This window comes from Electrona antarctica (genome assembly GCF_951216825.1).
Source record: "Electrona antarctica genome assembly, chromosome: 4".
Classification (NCBI taxonomy): Eukaryota; Metazoa; Chordata; class Actinopteri; order Myctophiformes; family Myctophidae; genus Electrona; species Electrona antarctica.
This window is the reverse complement of record NC_136809.1, coordinates 15,413,477-15,434,071: the sequence shown is the minus strand read 5'-3', so window position 1 is coordinate 15,434,071 and position 20,595 is coordinate 15,413,477. Positions and strand designations below refer to the sequence as shown.

Here is a 20,595-nt window from a genome sequence, read left to right as displayed (position 1 = left end):
CAGGTCAATAGAGTTTCTAATGGCTCAATAAAAGAAGACACTGTCATTTGGATGTGGCAGTCAAGAATGCTGTCTGACATGTCTGGCATTGTAATGGCACTGAGAAGGTGTTTGCAAAGTCTTAATTAGTTTCAGCTGAAGGGAAACAAATGGCTCGTTGAGGTGGATCCATTTTCAGAAGGCATAAGGAGACGCATACCGTATGTGCCACAGTGCCTGAGCGTAATAGGCATGTGTGCTTTCACTGCTTGCGTTGAACACACAGTAAATCTGGCCCCATTCCTATAACTGTATAGAGCTGTTTAAGTACTTTGGAGACGCGATACATCTTTCATCACTGACTGCACCTATGAAGTAGTTCAGCTGAGAGGGCAATATTTTCAGGGTCATGAACAACAACCTAATGGAGTGTGCATGTGTATGCACACTTGCAGCGTTCACTCTTTCTACGGGATATGCTACATATAATATGCATTCAGTACACGTGAGTTAGTGTGTGTATGGGAGGAGGACAGTTCCATGTTGTCATTGTGGTGATCGATAACGATAATTGACTGTAACCCAGTTTGCCTGACATCGGTGCCACATCAACTGTCAATATCCTTTATTCTAATTTCCCATGCAGCCCTCCCTAGCAAAACTTTACCACCAGCGCGTGCGTGCGTGCATGTGTGCGCACGCGTGCGTGTATCAGTTCAGTTGAAATAGATAGTGGTTCGCCAGTGACAGGACTGCACGTAATTCCCACACAAATAGATCAGTCCATACAGATTCATACATACAAACACTTTCAAACCCAGCATTTGGGCAGTTTAACCCAATTAGAAGCAGTTAGCTGGGATAGATTCTGTCTCTGCCATGTCATGTATTTTCCCTGCGGTTGTTTATCGCCTGGATCAGCCTCCCCGTCTCCAAACCAAATGTTTGGGCTGTGTTCATAAACTGGTGGTCGAGCGTTTTCCAAACCCAGAGGGACATGGAGACAGACTGTGATTGAGTCAAACACAGGAGGCGGGCGGGGGCTGCAGTATACTCTCTGAAAATCTGCCATTTTTCTCACGCTCCAAGTTAACCACTTAAACCCTATTTCATACTTTTGCCATACGATGGTGCGGTGAGGCGAAAATACAATCTACAAGCTCACAATGTGTCGCACTGCTATGTCTTGTGAGCTTGTAGATCTGATCTTTTTGGGGGATCTTTGACAGTTGTCGCCTATATTATGTCAGCCACGTCAGGTTGAAAAGTAGCTACAGTACAACAACACTGATTGTACATTGTGCACTGATTTTTGCAGTGAACCAGAAAAAAAGTAGTTCAAGAGATGTTAATATAAAGCATAGAAATGAGAGAGAGAGGAAGTCGGGGGCAGTCGGGGAGTGAGCTGAGAGAGCAGAGACGTGCTGTGTAATCTGCGAGCAGCACTTGAACATAAACAGCGATGAAGGGGTGAGCACCGCTCCCTCTCCCCCGTCCTCTTTTGATATCACAACTTCCACAAATAAAGCAACATTATTGCCTTCGCTTGTGTAAACACAGGCCCCCCCATTAAGACAGGGGTTTTGGCTGGACATTCCTGCCCCCTCCTCCTGTACACACCACTGCAGCCTTGACCAGGTGCCATGTTTTAATTGGCAGACATGGCTCTATCACCATGGAGACGGGCGCTAGGCCATGTCTGGGTCATCATCATAGGTTGACACTGAGAGCAAACGCAGTCAAGAGCATCGCTTCTAAGTTCTTAATGGTGTGCACGGCGTGCATGCGTGCGTGAGTGCATGTGTGTGTGCGTGCGAGCGAGCAAGACGGGGAGACTATTCCATCGGTGCTAGTTTCGTGTTCTGTGCGGTTTTAGCTGTAGTTTGATGTGGTTGTCGTCTCGCATCTCGTCTTGACTTTGTCTCCAATTCCATCTCTTTGATGTCCCTCTCATGTACAATAACGACCACGAGATACTGTAGGAATAAGCAGAGTAAACAAGAACTCTACTTCTCTACTAGATAGAGTTCAGAGAAAACAGTGCATTGCCTCAAAGAAATTAGGATACCAGGTAGTCAAAGAACCCAGCATCTGTCTAAACAACATGCTATATAAATAACAATCAGTACAATCAAACTATAGGATGCCTGGTAAACAATGAACCTAGCGTCTGTCTAAACAATGTCGTCTAAATCACATTCACTTGTGGCCAAGAAAGAAAAAGAAAATGTGCATTCATGCAGCTGAGCTCATCTATTTTGGGCAGCAGGCGCAACACACCTGTGATGCTATGCAGTTAAATGTGCCACACGTCTAAATTACTATTTTGCATTGAGAGGAGATGATCTGTTTACAGTGAGATCGGGTCAGATTACTTTTCATTCTGGCAGCACACCTGCGCAATCTGGCACCACACCACAGCTCGTGGATAAACAGTATTTCAAGCATGTTCAAAAAGAGAGATAAAATGGAGATAATGATGTGTTTGCCAGCATATTTATCAGCCTTTCCTGCTCTGGGCTGCATTTGGGTGTCATCATGCAACAGGAAGATAATAGTTTGCTGAAGTAAGCCTTGGCACTGGGAGTTATAGGATAAACAAGGAAATACATTTGGCACTACCAGGCTACTGTGTGTGTGTGTGTGTGTGTGTGTGTGTGTGTGTGTGTGTGTGTGTGTGTGTGTGTGTGTGTGTGTGTGTGTGTGTGTGTGTGTGTGTGTGTGTGTGTGTGTGTGTGTGTGTGTGTGTGTGTGTGTGTGTGTGTGTGTGTGTGTCAACAGCGAGACCTCAAGGTCTAGCTGTTGGCACGCCTTTGATTTGTTGTAAAACCTTGCACATATGCAGGACGTGAAGCAAAATGAGACGACACCTTAGAGAGGAAGAGGAATAGAAGATTAAGTGGCAGGGGGGGGGGGCTCTCTTCTCCTGTCCTCGTCTCTTCTCTCCTCCCATCTCATTCCTGGCTCCTGAGTTTTTATCTCTCGTTTCCTTCACCGTATATGGTTGTGTGTGTGTGTTTGCGTGCGTGCGTGCGTGCGTGTCCCTGCCAAGTGCGGTATCGGGCCTTGTTGTTGACGGAGATGGAAGAGAGGAGAGAGAGCGTGGGAGGGCTTCCGTCCCACGGCACGACCTACAAAGATGGTCACCATTCCTCCGCTCCGCTCCGTGCAGTCCCATAGTCTCTCAGTCTCAGCCCCCTAAAACGTTGGTGTGACTCGTGATGCAGTGCATGGACCGCCGTGAGTCCAACATGAGTCACATGCTGTTTTTAACAACATGGTCGACGGCACAACATTAGAACTCAGTGGTGGTAGGGGGATGAGATCACTAGATCGGTGGTTCCCAAAGTGGGGTCCGGAGACCCCTAGGGGTCCTTGAGGGAGTTCTAGGGGATCCCCAGCTAAATGATAGTTTGGAACCAAATGGGCCCTTATGGGTCTGTAACTCACCCTTATGGGTCTGTAACTCAGTGTACAAATGTTTGTACACTCTCAGAGTTAAATTAACATCGATTTTGCGATATAAATTGGGGTCTCAGAGATGGGAATGCCATGAAATGGGGGTCCGTAGCCTAATGCATGTCAAACTGGGAAATTAAATGGGTTGGGAATCACTGCTAGAGCCGTACAAATCTTCTCTTATGGGGGTCCTTGGCATATATTTTCTAATGGGGGTCAGCAGGGCTAATTAGTGTCAATTTGGGGGTCCTTGACATGAAAAAGTTTGGGAACCAGTGCACTTTAGGCACTCTAGACACTCTGTCTACTCTATATACGGTCTCTACACAGAACAAACCCTTGTAGTTAAGTTATTAGTTTGTAAGACATCCATACACTGTGATGGTACACAGTAATAAATCCCCTGTTCGTTTATCCATTTTGTAACCGTGAGAGGGTACAAATTGGTCCATTTGGTTACATTTGAACCCTCTTCCAGTTACATGAATGCTCAGGACTTTCCTGTGCACAGGTGTAAGCCTATCCCCGTGGCTGCGGCCCATTATGCAGCACATGGGAGTGTGTGAACAGAGTGATCTCACCCCCAGTAGAATCTCTCTGTTCTCCTCGCTCCATCCTCCTACAGTATGCTCTCTGTACTCAACTTCTTTTCTTTCCTTCAGTTTTTTGGGCTATCCAGGCTTCCTCACCTGTCTCTCCCAACACACACACACACACACACCACACACACACACACACACACACACACACACACACACACACACACACACACACACACACACACACACACACACACACAATTTTACAATGTACAATTTAGGCATTTAGCAGACGCTCTTAATCCAGAGCGACTTACATTAGGCAAGAACAAAAGTATGGGAATACATCACATATATAAAATGCATTTATCAAGAAACACACACACACACACACACACGCACACACACACACACACACACACACACACACACACACACACACACACACACACACACACACACACACACACACACACACACACACATTCCCTGTCATATCATTCACTGCACACTGTCTTCCATCGTTTCATGTCATTTCAGTGGCAGTGGGGGTCCCCATGGCCCATGGGCAGAACAAGGTACTTGAGATTCAGGCCGATGAATGCATTGCTGTGCTATTACTGGCAGTGGCAGACTTATTTTATTATTATTTTTAATATTTCTTTCTTTCCTCTGTGGCTTATTTTTTTTCTCTTGTCCATTGTATGCTTAAGGTGGTCGAAGGAAGATGTAAGCCGGGGGGGAAAAAGAGATGGATTATAATGTAAGAATAGAACTTGCCGTGTAAGCACCAACTGTCCCTGTTTCTTGACCGCACTGCCTGCGCCCGGCGAAAAAAGGAAATCCTACTCGGAGGAGAGGGACTTTTAGAAAGCCAGTGTCTAAAAGTCAAGGCAGGTGTATGCATTCCAATATCTGAAATGCATTGTTTTTGAGGGCCGCTAGCCCCTCCTATGCACAGCTTTGTGTGTGTGTGTGTGTGTGTGTGTGTGTGTGTGTGTGTGTGTGTGTGTGTGTGTGTGTGTGTGTGTGTGTGTGTGTGTGTGTGTGTGTGTGTGTGTGTGTGTGTGTGTGTGTGCACTCCTCACTTCACACAAGGGTGATTTTTATATTTCACTCTGTTTTTTTTGTTTGTTTAATTTGTAACCCTATCCTGGGTATCTCATATGGGGACCCTATCCTGGGTATCTCATATGGGGACCCTATCCTGGGTATCTCATATGGGGACCCTATCCTGGGTATCTCATATGGGGACCCTATCCTGGGTATCTCATATGGGGACCGTTTGGCAAAAATAGCCAAATAAGAGATTTGGTCAATGAAGTAAAGTACAGTATATAGGCTTTATTTAACTATTTTATTTATTTTGTATTGTTTTATATGTTGGCAACAGTTTTGTTGACTAAGCAAATATTTTAATATAAGACTAAGACTAAACAATTTCAGAAGACTAACTAGGACTAAGAAGAATAAAGGGTGTGTCATTCAAAAGACTATAAGACAAGAGAAACAATTTCATGGAGAAATTGTTTGAAGGCAGTCGGGGTAACCTCGGGGTAACCTCGGGGTAACCTCGGGGTAACCTCGGGGTAACCTCGCCTCACCAGGCTTTCCACATGGCAGAAAGACATGGCTAGTGTCCATTCCTTCCCAGCTATGATATCCGGTCGGGCGCTACAATGTGTTCGTTCCTCCACATGAATTCCGAATCGAGTAGCCGAGTGTCACCAGTCACTACAAGATACTGCAGAATAAAACATGGACATTCCAAATGAATTATACCAAGCTGTATTTGAAGAGGATTTCAGGGCCTTGTGGATAGGTGCCCCTGTGACGCCCCTGTTTCCCCAGTGAATTATATTTGGGAGCACAGAGAATAAATAAACGTATGCGCTGATTCTCACTAGAATGGAGCAGAACACGAGTTGATCACAGTCTACAATTGGGGACAAACAGGATTAGATTGGGACGGTTTGTGATTGGGCGATGTCACATCGTACTATTGAAGATTATGCTAATCCCAGAATGAGGAATGATTGCATTTTTCTTTCCTCACTCTTACATCTTATCTACCCCCACACACAAACAAACACACACACACACACATCATTCTCTCTCTGTCCACGTCTCTCTCTCTCCCTGTGTCTGCCTGTCTGTCTGTCTGCCTGTCTGCATATCTCTCTCTCTCTCTCTCTCTCTCTCTCTCTCTCTCTCTCTCTCTCTCTCTCTCTCTCTCTCTCTCTCTCTCTCTCTCATTCTCTCTCTCTCATTCTCTCTCTCTCTCTCTCTCTCTCTCTCTCTCTCTCTCTCTCTCTCTCTCTCTCTCTCTCTCTCTCTCTCTCTCTCTCTCTCTCTCTCTCTCTCTCTCTCTCTCTCTCTCTCTCTCTCTCTCTCCTCTCCCCCCATTCATGCAACATTATACAGGATGAATAATGAAAGATGGAATATAACCCCTCTGCATCTCTCTCCGTTCCTTTTCTGTGCAATATGGCTGATCTTGGGCGACCTGCTAGCAAAGTGGTTATGGCACACACCATATGCCTTGAGTCCCATTTCAATTTCCTTGACAATTTTCTGTACTGTAAGTCATTCCGCCATGCACTCTCCCGGGGGAGAATGACCACCTACCAAAATGATCATGGGGAAAACCGGCTAAATTTAGCGATTGACTCCTTCCCCACTCCTTCCCCACTCCTTCCCCACTCCTTCCCCACTCCTTCCCCACTCCTTCCCCATGCACTGCCAGTGGAACGATTAAGCCTTTCGGCTTCAAAGTGATCATATATCGTCTGTCGGGTGGAAACCTCATATGTCTAACTGTTACTTTTCAGGATTCAAATTTAAAAATAGCAAAGAAAATATGCTACGCTACTTTTGATGCTCTTGCGTGACGCTGTAGTATCAAGTAGTAGTATTAATTTACAAAAGAAAACACACACACAAAGTACAAATATGGAGATGAGACTGACAACGACGATATGATATGAATATGTACATAATTAAAGCAACAGGAGTACATTAACAGATAAAGGATGTTTGTCATCTTAATAATCATGATGTTCATTTGCCTGAAATGAGTACGTTCCATAGACAAAATAAGTGTGTTTGTGAATTACCTAAAAATAGCACTTGCAATCTCTCTCTCTCTCTCGCTCTCTCTCTCGCGCACGCTCTCACTCCAAAACTGGCGACAAACATTGTTTTGTGATTATGAAAAGGCAATGGGCCTCATGCTCCAACCGTTCTTAAGAAGTTCTTAAGAGGAAATTTGTTCTTAGACCCACTTAGGACGTTTTTAAGAAGGTTTTGGGATCCCTCAATCTTTTCTTAGCTGTGATTTGTTCGTAGGTAAGAACAGAATCTACGCACACTGTAGAGCACTCTTAGGGTGCCTTTTTTGTTCTTAAGTGCAATCTGAAAACATAAAGGAAAAACAGCGCCATCTGCATGATGCTCAAAGTTTGGTCTGAGGACCTCAAGGGGTCCTTGAGGAAGTTCCAGGCAGTCCACAGCAAAATATGGAACATTTTACCACTTTAATCCCATTTTATACTTGAAAATACTGAAAATAGTCAATCTACAAGCTCACAAACGCGTCCCATTACTGCCCATTTTGAGCTTGTAGATCGGCTATTTTCGAAACATTTTGATAAATCTTCAAAACATTTCCCTAGCAGAAAATATTTTCATATGGGGGTCTGCAGAATGCATGTCAATTTGGGGGTCCTTGACATGAAAATGTTTGAGAACCTCTGGTTTAGAGTTTACAACCCAACCCAAACAAATGCACCATACCCACCACATAACCCCCACCCCACCCGCCATGAATCTGACTGGACTTCTCTTAGGAATTCACTTAGGAAGAAATGTAAGAGGAATGTATTGGCGCATGAGGCCCATTGTCCTTGGGATAATTAGGCATGACCTTTATCTGCTTGACCCTGCAGTACACACATGTACTTACTATACAATGATGATGATAATTAGGGATCATGACCTTTATCTGCACTACAATGTTGATGACCATCAGCTACTTTATCAGAGATCAACTGACGTCTGTATGTGGTTAATGATATGAGATTGGGTTAGGTATGAGATGAGATTGGGTTAGGCTACAGTATGTGTGTATTAAACTTCAGAACTTGTCGTGTGACACTGCCTGGTGTCGTCTTGTTCTGTGCGCTCACAACTCAACTGAAACATCCCCTACCACACTTAGTTAGATTGAGACTCGTAGACGAGTTCGTCTACTGAAATCAGAAAAATGTTGTGTCAGAGGTGGGACACCAAACTGAGGTACGTCACTTGATGATTACCGGTATTATAAGAAGTGCTTTACTCTTGTTTGGTATTGTGCTAGGTTATTGTGCTAGGTTGTGATACAAGTTCTATTTTTGTTAAACCTATAGATCGGGAGTGGCTTATTGTCGGTATCAGCCGGTAACACGCAGGAGTCTGTCCCCGTTACGATGCGTTAGACCCCTGGGAGATGGAGATTTGTTTAATGAATTAATGATTTTTTTTTAATTAATGAAAATCTGTGATTTGTTTTTAAATGATTATTATTATTATATATATTTTTTTTTAAACTTACGCACCTACAGGCGACAGGTGCGTAGGAGAGGGTACGGTGCCCAAAAATGAAAAAGGAACAAACACCCGCACACTGTCTTCAAATGCAGTGACCAACTTTTATTAGGGAAACAGCAACGTTTCGGCCTATGCGGCCTTCATCAGGCTTCTTTATGATAAAGATAGCCGTGTGTGCGGGTGTTTGTTCCTTTTTCATTTATGGAAGACACAAAAAAGGGATATTTACTTGTGACCCATAAAAATTGGTCCATGACTAAAACAGGTATCTCAACCCACTTTTTGAGAAACGGTATCCTAGAGAGTGTTTAGTGCCACTGGGAACATAATATGTTCCCAGACTATATTATAGTCACACCTCTGCGAGAACATCTAAAGCCTGCTAAAGTGAATATGCTGACATTCTTGCACCGTAATCTACAAGTATCTTGAATCTTTTTAATTTCCAACGCTGAGATCTGAAAGGATGCCGATGCTTTCCCGGTTTCAATGGGTTAAAGAACAGACTCACAGCGTTGATCTTATATGCAGGGGAGTCTATAATGTCTGACCACCTCATTTATTTGATATGTTTTGTAATCGTGACATGGCATTTTCATATCATTCCATGCTGAGTTATAAGTTATAATAGAGGATTCCGATCCTCTGAAAAAGCTCGTTTACTTTAAATTCGATTAAGGCTGCTTTCGTTATCTTTATTCGCACACTGTGCTCATTAATCATTTTTCCAGTTTCCACACATATCTATATTTAGGGGTAAATGCTAGTTCCCCAGGAGAAGCTGTCTCATATCAGCGAGCCAGAGAAAATGGGTGAAAATTAGCATGTCTACCAGCCTGTCTACCATGGTGGAACACCCTGGTATCACTGCTGAATGACTACTGCAGCCATTTGTCCCAAGAGAGTGAAGGGCGATTTTGCAAACCTTTCCAACCAAAGAGAAAAACTGTTCGTCTTCTTTTTGTCCAGTGAGAAAGGGTGTGTGTGTGTGTGTGTGTGTGTGTGTGTGTGTGTGTGTGTGTGTGTGTGTGTGTGTGTGTGTGTGTGTGTGTGTGTGTGTGTGTGTGTGTGTGTGTGTGTGTGTGTGTGTGTGTGTGTGTGTGTGTGTGTGTGTGTGTGTGTGTGTGTGTGTGTGTGTGTGTGTGTGTGTGTGTGTGTGTGTGCGCGTGCGTGCGTGCGGATTGAATGCCTTGAACTGTGTTTAGGGTTGTGTGGTCATTGTTATCACAATGACATTACAGCTACTGTAAAGGCTCATACATATTCCAGTTTTAGGTGATAAGCTATCACCTTTTTAGGCGTTAACTTATCACCTAATGAGTCGAGGCCATCATACTCGCAGTGTTGTCCTTAACCATGGACCATCCCTCTGGTTTAGATGTGCAACCCTCGTGCCCGCAAAACCAAGGGACTGCCCACCCAACTCCTAGACCAATCAGTGAACGGGGAGATGTCAGTCAGTAAAATCAGAGATGTGCCCTAGGGTGAGCAGTGATAAGTAATTCACCACAGCGAGTGACCGAGTGATGTTGTAGTTTTCTAACTTTTGAAAACTACACCGCGGTGATAAGCCATCACCCCAAACCATGAGTATGAATAGGCTTTAAGATGTAATGTACACATAATGCAGTATGTACTGCATTATGCCATAGGAGCAGCTCCTCCTACACTTTTGACAGATGAAATGAGGAAATGAAAAGCAAAACTAACCACAATAGCTAAAGTAGCCTAACTACAAGCACACAATGCATAGTTACAGTAGGCCTAGTTGTAGGTCTGCTGTTTTTTTTGCCGTTTTTGGGAACATTTAGCCTATAATGACATTGGGTACACCAGGTTGAAAGTGGCTAATGAACGTCTTCCTCTCTGCCCTGTAGGATGAAAATGCGACGTCACAGGGTGTTCTTGCTGTGCACGGTGGGCCTGTGCGTCATCTCCTTCCTGCACTACTACAAGGCCCTCCACTATGTGTCGCTGCTGCGTGAGCTGTCCGCGCCCTACCCCAACATCAAGTCCTTCATCATGGTCACCGGCTTCTTCTGGAGGGAAAGGGGCGGGACGGCTACCCCGTTGAGCCCCGCCTCCCCGGAGGAGGCCCCTCCGCCGCCGGTGCTCCGGCCGTCCGACACCAAGCCCCGCGTGGCTGCGGGCGGCGGGGGTTTGGGGCCCCTGGGACTGGGGCCCAACGTGGTCATAGCAGGGCCAGGAATCGTGGGCAGATTGGGGTTGGAGATGAGGTTGAGGGAAGAGCCGGCGCCTCCGCATCCCTGGGAGAAGCCGGAAGAGCCCAGACATGTAGATGTTCCCACTGAGGTGAGAGGTGCATGTGAAACGGGGGTCAGGTGCACTGCGGTTATCATTTTTGGGGGGCTACTTTGGCATAGTAGTCGACGATTATAATGGGTTTCCATTCTTTGGCAGTAACCCTGCCTGTCAGCATCTGTTTATGGTAGGAGGGAAGGGCTCTTGTCTCATCAGAGCAACCAAACCAAATATCGCCAAGCAACAATCTGATTGAATTTCACTTTCCCATTATCTAGAGAACAGATTGAATGTGTCCCCAGAAAATGTGCTATTACTGGACATTGGCAAAATAGTTGTGACACAGAACCTTCTGCAGTACTAAGATTTAGTTAGCCTTTGGATATTATTATTATTTTTGCTTTATAAAACATCAAGAGAAGCGTAATGTCGAAGTGCAGCTTTATTCTGATATGCTGTAGTTCAGCCAGGACAACTCATAGAACAGTATTATATAAAGGGTGTATTGACGGTTATAGCATAGAGCAGGTGGAGCTGGGGAGGAGAAGACTTGTGACACACACACACAGCAGCAGCGCAGGGTGTGCCAATGATGATTGGTTGGCTTGTAAATGGTCCAAATTCAGCTTAGCATGCGCATGTTCTCAAACCTTTTAATTTCTAGGATCCCCAGTTTGTTCCGCATTAAAGGAATAATAGGTCGTCCCGTATGCTCATTATAATCCAAGCTAATAGAAACTGGAGGCTATAATAGAAGATATTGTTCTTGCATTAATATAAAAAAATAAAATGGAAATCTTGTTTGAAATGACCAAATCCGCCTAACGATGAGTCCACTGGTAGGCGGGGTTCTGAATTGTCCACTCAGGGGTCATTGCCATTCTGGCTTGTGGTGGACAATTTTGTCCAAATATTTTTTTGCCACAGACAATAACATTACCAGAAACACAAAGAGTTTGCCTGTAGGACCGTGACAGATCTATAACAAATGGAACTAAATGGACCCTTATGGGTCAAATCAAATAAAACATTTGAGAAACACTAGTACTAGTTGGACTCGTAATGTGCCATAGTGTCGTAGTAAATAAGTGTCATACATATTCTAAAGAAAACCTGGAGACTTTACATTCAGTAATCGGGTCTTAGAACATTACAATGTTGGTGTGTGTAAAACAGAAAATCAAACATTTGCCACGGACAAGACCATGTCTTACCACGGACACATTTGTACATGCATGGACACACTGATGACCCCGGTGTCCACTGGCTTAAGCCAGGTTGCTCATAGGCTACATTATGATGGTTTGATTCAGTTAATCATTGCTTTACTGTGAAGGTTGAATCATTTCAGGTCAACAGCACCATACTCTGCGATCATATTTTCTTTATCAAAAGGAAGCTTTTCTTCATCTCTAATTTCAGGACCAAAGTGAAGATCAGTTCAACTCCTGGATCCCCAGCCACCCAGCCCAGCCTGCTAGACCTGAACCCCCAGCCCAAATGATCTTAGAAGGAGAAGAACAGCAAGTGTTGTTCCCAATGGTTCTTAAACCAGACCCTATAGAGTCCATGGGAGACCTCCACACCCGAACTCACAAGCTTCAGGATGACAGAACGCACTACTTTGTCCGAACCAAAGCTGGGGCCCTCTGCTTCAGGCAGGGGACCGAGGTGGCAACCCCAAGGGAGGACCCTGGGAAAGCGGGGGGCTCCGTGGCCACCGGAGCGGGGTCCAGGTCTGTCGCCCCTGGGCAACGTAAACCACTGGAGGTCCAGCAGCCCTCCTCCGCTCCTCCCAAAACTAAGCCCAGGCCCAGAGGTGGGAAGCGACTGGTGAAGTGCGTGTGTCGCCCGGGCTGGCACGGGCCATACTGTGGCGTGCCCACCATGGTGTACCACTCCAATCTGCCCACCAAGGAGCGGCTGACGCCCAGGGAGACGCCGCGGAGGGTCATCAACGCTATCAACGTCAACCATGAGTTTGATCTACTGCACGTCCGCTTCCACGAGCTGAACCAAGCTGTAGACCTCTTCCTGGTGTGTGAGTCCAACTTCACCGCTTACGGGGAGAGACGTCCGTTACGGTGAGTCATATGATACAGTATGATGCTTGAGCAAAGCACTCAATCCACCTCTGCTCCAGTGGCACAGCTCAGTGGTCAACAATAAACAGAAGTGTAATTCATATTTCATACTTAAAATAGCCAAAAAATAGGCAATCTACACATGAGCTTTAATCAACGACACAGCACACAACCAAGTATAAATCATGCATGAGGTATGTATGTACAGTACAGTATGTAATATGTACTGTATGTATGTATAATAAAATATCACAGATTCTCAGCAAATATCTCGGAGATACAGTTTCTTTAAATACAGTACAAATAAGATTCAGAGAATAGACACACTGATGTTGTGTTGACTTTCTTAGATTAGAATTGGGCCATTGATGTTCACATTCTTTGCTCAGTGTTGAGTTTATCGTGTCTATAGCTCACAAATATAATATTACATCCTATACCTCCATGGCATTGCAAGTGTCATTCCTGGAAAAACAGTGTATGACAGTAGTGATAAGCAGACAACATGGAATGCCTTGGGAGCAGTTTGACTGTGGTTTATGACCATAGAGGTGATTGATGATCCTTGGATGGCATGATTGACACGCATAATGACACTGTTCGACACCGCATGCACACTGAGATGGTGGCAGTCATAATTTTCTTTTTCTATGCACGCAAACGGCTTCATTGACATGGCTTCGTAGTCATAACCATTATGTGCTATGTGTGGGATATGGCTGATAACGGGATTGTTATGTGTATGTAAACTAGGTGTGCGTGGGTGGGTGAGTGAGCGATACAGAGAGTAACGGGTGATTTATATTTAGTCGCACGGCACTCGCAGCGTGCCTGGCGCATTGTGATCTGCTGTTTTATGTGCACAACATGGCGCACAAACAAGTATAAATAAGCCATTATGTGTTTATCCTCCTTTCTCTATTATTTGTAATTTCTCCACAATACCCTTCTGGTACCTCAGGCTACTGTATAGAAACACAATACCCTTCTGGTACCTCAGGCTACTGTATAGAAACTGGTACCTCAGGCTACTGTATAGAAACTGGTACCTTCTGGTACCTCAGGCTACTGTATAGAAACTGGTACCTTCTGGTACCTCAGGCTACTGTATAGAAACTGGTACCTTCTGGTACCTCAGGCTACTGTATAGAAACAGCTTACTATCCATTTTGGAAATGTACTGTTCAATATTTGTAATGACATACAAATAAATGCTGGACTTGGTCTATGTCCGGTTTCTGAATTATTCAGCTGAGGGCATCATCTTGCTTGTGTCACCGTTTTTGTTTTCTTTTGTTTCTTATCAACCACTTAAACCCTATAATACTTTTCATTTGCAAATGTTTGGGAAACATTTGAAGACGACGGGTTTAATATGCTTAAAAGCCTCTAAATCCTGCAGAAATGACAATGAATTATTGCCCCATCTTCTCCCGACATTCCCAGTTTCCTGCAGCTGCTCATCAACGGTACATACGATTACGTGCGGCACAAGATCCTGTATGTGTTCCTGGACCACTTCCCGGAGGGCGGGCGTCAGGACGGCTGGATCGCAGACGACTACCTACGCACCTACCTGACGCGCAACGGCATGGCCAGGGTCATGGGCATGCGGCCGGATGACGTGTTCGTCATTAACGACGCGGACGAGATCCCCGCGCGCGAGGGCCTCCTCTTCCTCAAGCTGTTCGACGGCTGGACGGAGCCCTTCGCCATCCATATGCGCAAGGTGTGTGTGTGTGTGTGTGTGTGTGTGTGTGTGTGTGTGTGTGTGTGTGTGTGTGTGTGTGTGTGTGTGTGTGTGTGTGTGTGTGTGTGTGTGTGTGTGTGTGTGTGTGTGTGTGTGTGTGTGTGTGTGTGTGTGGCAGCCATCTGTATGCATAAAACATAATGAATATATCATCAAATGTACGATAATATACTGTATACTGCATGAGTGGTTTTAGTGATAAACATCAGATGGATTGGTGACGCATCAAAGTGAACTGGTGAATGAATTGAATGGTGCCTTATTGTATTAACTTATTCCGTTCCCTGCTCTCTCTCATGCCACTCATTAACACTTTCACAGGGAAACAGCAGATGGGGAAATGATGCAATAAATGAACTGCATTGACTTTCATCCCATCGGCGCCATGATTAATTCCATTTCCCCTCTCCGTGTCTCTCTCTCTCTATCTATCTTTCTGTCTCTCTCTATCTGTCTCTTTGTTTCTCTCTCTCACTGTCCGCCTCGCTCCACACGTCCCAGACTATTCTCCCTTCTGGCTCCGAAACTATGGAATGAACTTCCCATTGCAATCAGAACAGCAGACTCACCAATCTTCCGCTGTAGCCCGTAGTCTGATATCTTACCTCTTCAGACTCCATCTAAGCCTGTAGCACTTGCCATAGCACTTGTACTAGCCTTGGCTAAACTTGGCTAAACTTATGTCATTTAGATAGCATTTTATGTAGAAAATAGACATAGTACTCTATAGGGTATACTCATAGTTTCACTACAGATATTCTGCTGTTGGATAGAAGCTACTGTAGGTTTCTTAGCTTGATTATGATTCTTGATGACTATGTATTTGGTGTATTACCATGTGGTGTTCTTGTTACTGTAAATCGCTCTGGATTAAGAGCATCTGCTAAATAGTAAATTGTCTCTCTGTTGTGTTCCTCTCATTCTACCCCCGCGCCTCAGTCGCTGTATGGGTTCTTCTGGAAGCAGCTGGGCTCTCTGGAGGTGGTGTCGGGCTGCACGACGGGGATGCTCCACGACGTCTACGACAACGACGGCATCCGCCTCCGCCGCCGCGAGTACTACACCATGCCGGGCTTCCGCAAGTACGAGAACGACACGGGCCACATCCTGGTGCAGTGGGCCGTGGGCAGCCCCTTCCACTTCGCCGGCTGGCACTGTTCCTGGTGCTTCATGCCCGAGGGCATCCACTTCAAGCTGGTGTCGGCACAGAACGGTGACTTCCCGCGCTGGGGCGACTACGAGGACAAGCGCGACCTCAACTACATCCGGGACCTGATCCGGACGGGGGGCTGGTTCGACGGCTCCCTCCAGGAGTACCCCCCCACGGACCCCAAAGAGCACATGTACGCCCCCAGGTACATGCTGGAGCACTATGACAGGTACAGCTACCTCCTAGAGAACCCCTATATAAACACAGACAGAGTCAGCGAGGGGTAAGGAGCCCCCCCCTAGTCGCTGCAGTGAGGCCACAGCACTGATTTGAGGGGGAGGGGAGTGGGGGGGGGGGGGTCTCCCACCAGGCCAGGTAGCAACTGACATTTCAGGAATATAAAGTCCCCTTGGAAAGAAAAGAAATAAATATCATTACGTTTTGATTATAAAAGGGAATTGTGGATTGCTTCCACCATGATTATCGGAGACATATTTCAACAGGATCTAACCACTGGATAAATGAGTCAATTGATTCCTTGTGACACCTTTTCTCTCAGAGTGAGGGGTAAAACTGTCTCCCTTTTCATCGCACCCCCCATCCGTTCCTCCTTCCTCCTCCTCCCATCTCGCTTTGCTCTGGTTTGAGAGACCTGCTGTCTGGGGGTGGGGGGGGGGGGGGGGTGGGGGGGGATTCGGAGGCCTCTGCTACGGTGGTGGGTTAGGAAGGACATTTTTTGCGGGTGTGTGAATCCTGTGGAGAAAAAGGAAAAAATGAAGAAGAAAAGAAAAACACACGGGATGCAAAAGAATATTGTCTTTTTTTGGTATTGTTTCTGTCAATGTTTACTTTGTGCAGACCGTCCAGCATCCCTGCTCTAATTTCACTCACCTATTGGATTATCCTCCCTAGAGCGAGCCACTTTATTGCATTTTATGACTTCCCTCTAGAATCACACACACACACACGCACACAGACAGACACACGCGCACGCGCGCCTCACACACACACAGCCATACATGTCTCTGCTTCCCAGTGGAGTATTAATCATATTTATATCCTCGCATAACCAGACGCCAAAATGGAAAAGACTAAACAGAGATGTGTCAGCTCTTCACACACAGTGACTTCCCAAACAACACACCCTCATCCCCTTGTGCCTGTGGGTGCGTGTGTCCGTGTGCTTGTGTGCGCGGGTGTGTGCGTGTGTGTGCACGCCTGTGTGTGGTCTGTCTTTGTAACATAATTGAGCGAACAGTTGGGCCACAGAGGAGACGAGATCAGAGAGAGGGAAGACTAAAGATGAGGGAGGGAGCGCAGAGTCAGACCACTAGGGAAGAGGTGTGAAGAAAAGGGAGAGAAAGGGGAGAGAGGAACAGCATGCAGGAGAGAGCAGCCTGCATGGGGAGAGAGGGGGGGGGGGGGGGACAGCTAGAGGGGGAGAAACTGAGTACAGATGAAAATGAGCTTCTCTCATATCTGCTCTCCCACGGTGTCAGTGAAGCAGAACTGGCTGAGTGCGCAGAAACTGACTCTGTGTGTGCGCTCGCGCGCGCGTGTGTGTGTGCGCGTTTTACAGCGCGCATTACAGTGTGCATGTGACAGACGGCTCTGAATAAATAATATGCTGTCAATAACTCAGAAGCAAAGCTAAATGCTTCATGCCCCCCCCCCCCACACACACACACACACACGCTCACACACGCCACACCACATGTCTCTATAAGCAAAAGGAGAAGTGTTTGGCAATAAAAGTCCGGAAATAGACGGGATGGGCGGAGCTACAACAAAGGAAGTGGGCGGGGTCACATCGGGGGGGAGGAAGAATGGCTGTTGCGTTCAGCTGAGGTCAACTGAGGCATTTAATTCAGGGAGGGGTCCATTTGGTTACATTTATACCGTCCCAGAGTTACAAATGGATATATGAACACTGAGAACTTTACTAGGATGTCCATGTTCCATTCTATAGGCTCTTTGTTTCTTTCTTGCTTTCTCTGTCTTTCTCTTTGTCTCAGAATAGCTGCCTCTGTGTTTGTGGTTAACGCCTTTGCACAGCCATTTGGTCTCTCTCCCTCGCACGCACCCGTACACACACACACACACACACACACACACACACACACACACACACACACACACACTGCTGAGTCCATTTTTGTATCAATTTCCTCTTCATCAACGAAAGACTGATCGCTGCCAATAAAAAGCTGTTTTTATGCTGCCTCTTTCTCTCTCTGGCCTGTAGGGCAGGGCAGTTGTTGTTACCATGGCAATGCCTTTCATTTGCCCACAGATCACTATCAACCCTACATTTAGGCATGTACCATCCACGCCAGGCATTTACACAATTACAAAGAATAGAGAGAACACACTGTATACTGTATGTCTGAAACAATACACTGCTTTCTTTTCATTCTCCTATTTTCCGTTAATCACCCAGCCCTACTGCATAAGAGCTGAGTTGGACGCCTACTGTACGTTCGATGTTTGCCGCTTGTGGGCGTGTCGCTCTGCATAGAAAAGTGATGTTGATGAGCCGCACTCCTCTCCAAACATGTTGCTATTTTAAAGTATCCAGGGCGCTACGCCAGACAATGCTGGATGGCAAGAGCCTTAAATGTGGTGTGTGACATTGGGAAGAGGAGCACATCTTTATCATAGAAATTGCATGGCAGAAAAGCACTGGCAGCTGAAGAAGGCCAGATAGAGCTGGAAATGAATTTACATGCAAAGGCGAATGCTAAATTACTGTCAAGAACAGTAACCAATCTACAGAGAAATGCAAACAATAAAGTCTATCACCACTGCACTAATTGGTTCCTCGGTTGCGGTGTCCCCAAGGTGAGCTTTCAGATCTTAGCAGTCTGCTGTTTAGACTAGAGAGATGCTTCTCTGTAAATACAGCTTTGATCCCTACAGTAGCCAACGTGTCGTGTATTCAAAGATGAGCTGTTCTGCACTGCAGAAATGCTCATTGGTTGTTACTGTGGATGCAATCTGAGAACCCATCGTCAGTCTGTCTCGAGAGACTACTGTGGATGAAACCATCAGCGAAATACCTAAAGGAAAAATGTAAACGTTTAAGGCACTGGAATTATTTTCCCATAATTATGTCACTGAGTCAGAGTGTTTAGAGTGTGCGTCCTAAACACCCTGGCTTGTTATGGCTTCCCGGCTATTAAGTCATGCTTGGTGAGGCTGGATGAAGCTGTTGACAGCTGTGTCAGGTCTGTCTTATTGGCTGCATAAAGAACATGGTCTCTGTGGTGGCAGCATTTACGCCTGGGCGTTGAGAACCGTGGGCCCTGCTAAGGCAGTGAACTGACTGCTTTAACATGGCCTTAAGTAGCATTACAGGATTTAGTGCAAATTAAGAAGGCTAGATTGTTTACTTTGTTTTGTCGGCTGTCGAGTGGAAACCTTGTATGTCCAAAACCGTTACTTTGCAGAAAATGGGGGGGGAAGAGTGTGTGTTCCCATGGATCCACTGTAGCTGTTATTTAGTCACAAGTTCTTGTTAATACTTTTCATCCGTTCGACATTTATAAAACTCTACAGACACACTTAACTTCTTTCACTTTCAAAATGGTTCAAATATATCGAAAATAGCAGATCGGCAAGCTCTTGCGCTTTGGTGCAAGGAAGAAGGCTATTCTTAATAAAGAAAAACAAAGTAGTTGAAATATAATTCAATTTTATTTAAGTGTCAAATCACAACAAGTTGTCTCAAGACACTTTACATATAAAGCTGAAAACCAACAAACCAACCCAGAGCAAGCAATATTGCGACAGTGGTAACGAAAAACTCCCTCTAGGAAGAAACGTCAGGCAGAACCCGACGCCGAAATATAGAGATAAGAGGTTTCGGCCTGACGACGTCGATTTGCTGGTGGATACAGCATCAGTTTTGCCAATTATTTCAGAGTACATTGCTTGTTGAATTCACAACACAAACTACTTAGGACCATCTAATTGCCGTATAATTGTCTGGATTTCCATGCTAGAATGGTCAGATGAAGAGCCTTCATTTGACATAATGTTCTCATTGTTATACACACAGCACACGTCCCTCAGACCTCGGAGAGTTCAACTGCAACTGGGAGCTCATTGTTTTTGTCTGCTACAGTGTGGGTGTAACCCGCTGTTTCTCAACGTCTGCCCCGGGGCCCAGCAGGGGTCCAAATGGACCCTTATGGTTCTGTTACTCTGTGAGAGAGGGTAAATGTTTATAATGCATTATCGACTTGGATAACAAAGACATGTTATGACTAAGTTATGGTTGTTATACTGTGCTGTTTCACTGAGCTTGTAATACATTATGACCAGCACTTCATAAAACTTAGTGGCCGAAATGAGTTTTCTTCACCGGGTGGCTGGCATCTCCCTTAGAGATAGGGTGAGAAGTTCAGTCACGCGAGAGAGACTCGGAGTAGAGTCGCTGCTTCTTCGCTCGGGCATCTCCCTAGGGAGCTCCTCGAGGTACGTCCCACTGGGAGGAGACCCCGGGGCAGACCAAGGCACAGTTGGAGGAATCACATCGACTCACTGGCCTTGGAACGTCTCGGGATCCCCCAGGAGGAAGTTACTAATGTTACTCTGGAGAGAGAAGTCTTGAGCTCTCTGGTGGAGCCGTTGCCCCCGCGACCCGACTACGGATAAGCGGTTGAAGATGGATGGACTTCATAAAACTTGTTATAAATGTTTATAATTATGCATAACACCTATAACAAGTGGTATAATGCCTTATGAGTGCATTATAATGCATTATAAATGATCTTATAA

The 20,595-nt window shown here is 45.6% G+C and overlaps 1 protein-coding gene across 1 annotated transcript in view; it reads left to right on the top strand.

The window, feature by feature from the left end:
* mgat3b (beta-1,4-mannosyl-glycoprotein 4-beta-N-acetylglucosaminyltransferase b) overlaps positions 1-16,460 on the top strand; it is a 77,823-nt gene extending 61,363 nt beyond the window's left edge. Inside the window, exons 2-5 of the mRNA XM_079499351.1 lie at positions 10,445-10,880; positions 12,252-12,913; positions 14,360-14,642; positions 15,603-16,460. Coding sequence (XP_079355477.1) covers positions 10,446-10,880; positions 12,252-12,913; positions 14,360-14,642; positions 15,603-16,100 — 1,878 coding nt within the window. The 5' untranslated portion in view covers position 10,445 and the 3' untranslated portion in view covers positions 16,101-16,460. The remainder of the gene's footprint in view (positions 1-10,444; positions 10,881-12,251; positions 12,914-14,359; positions 14,643-15,602) is intronic.
* The last annotated feature ends 4,135 nt before the right edge of the window (positions 16,461-20,595 follow it).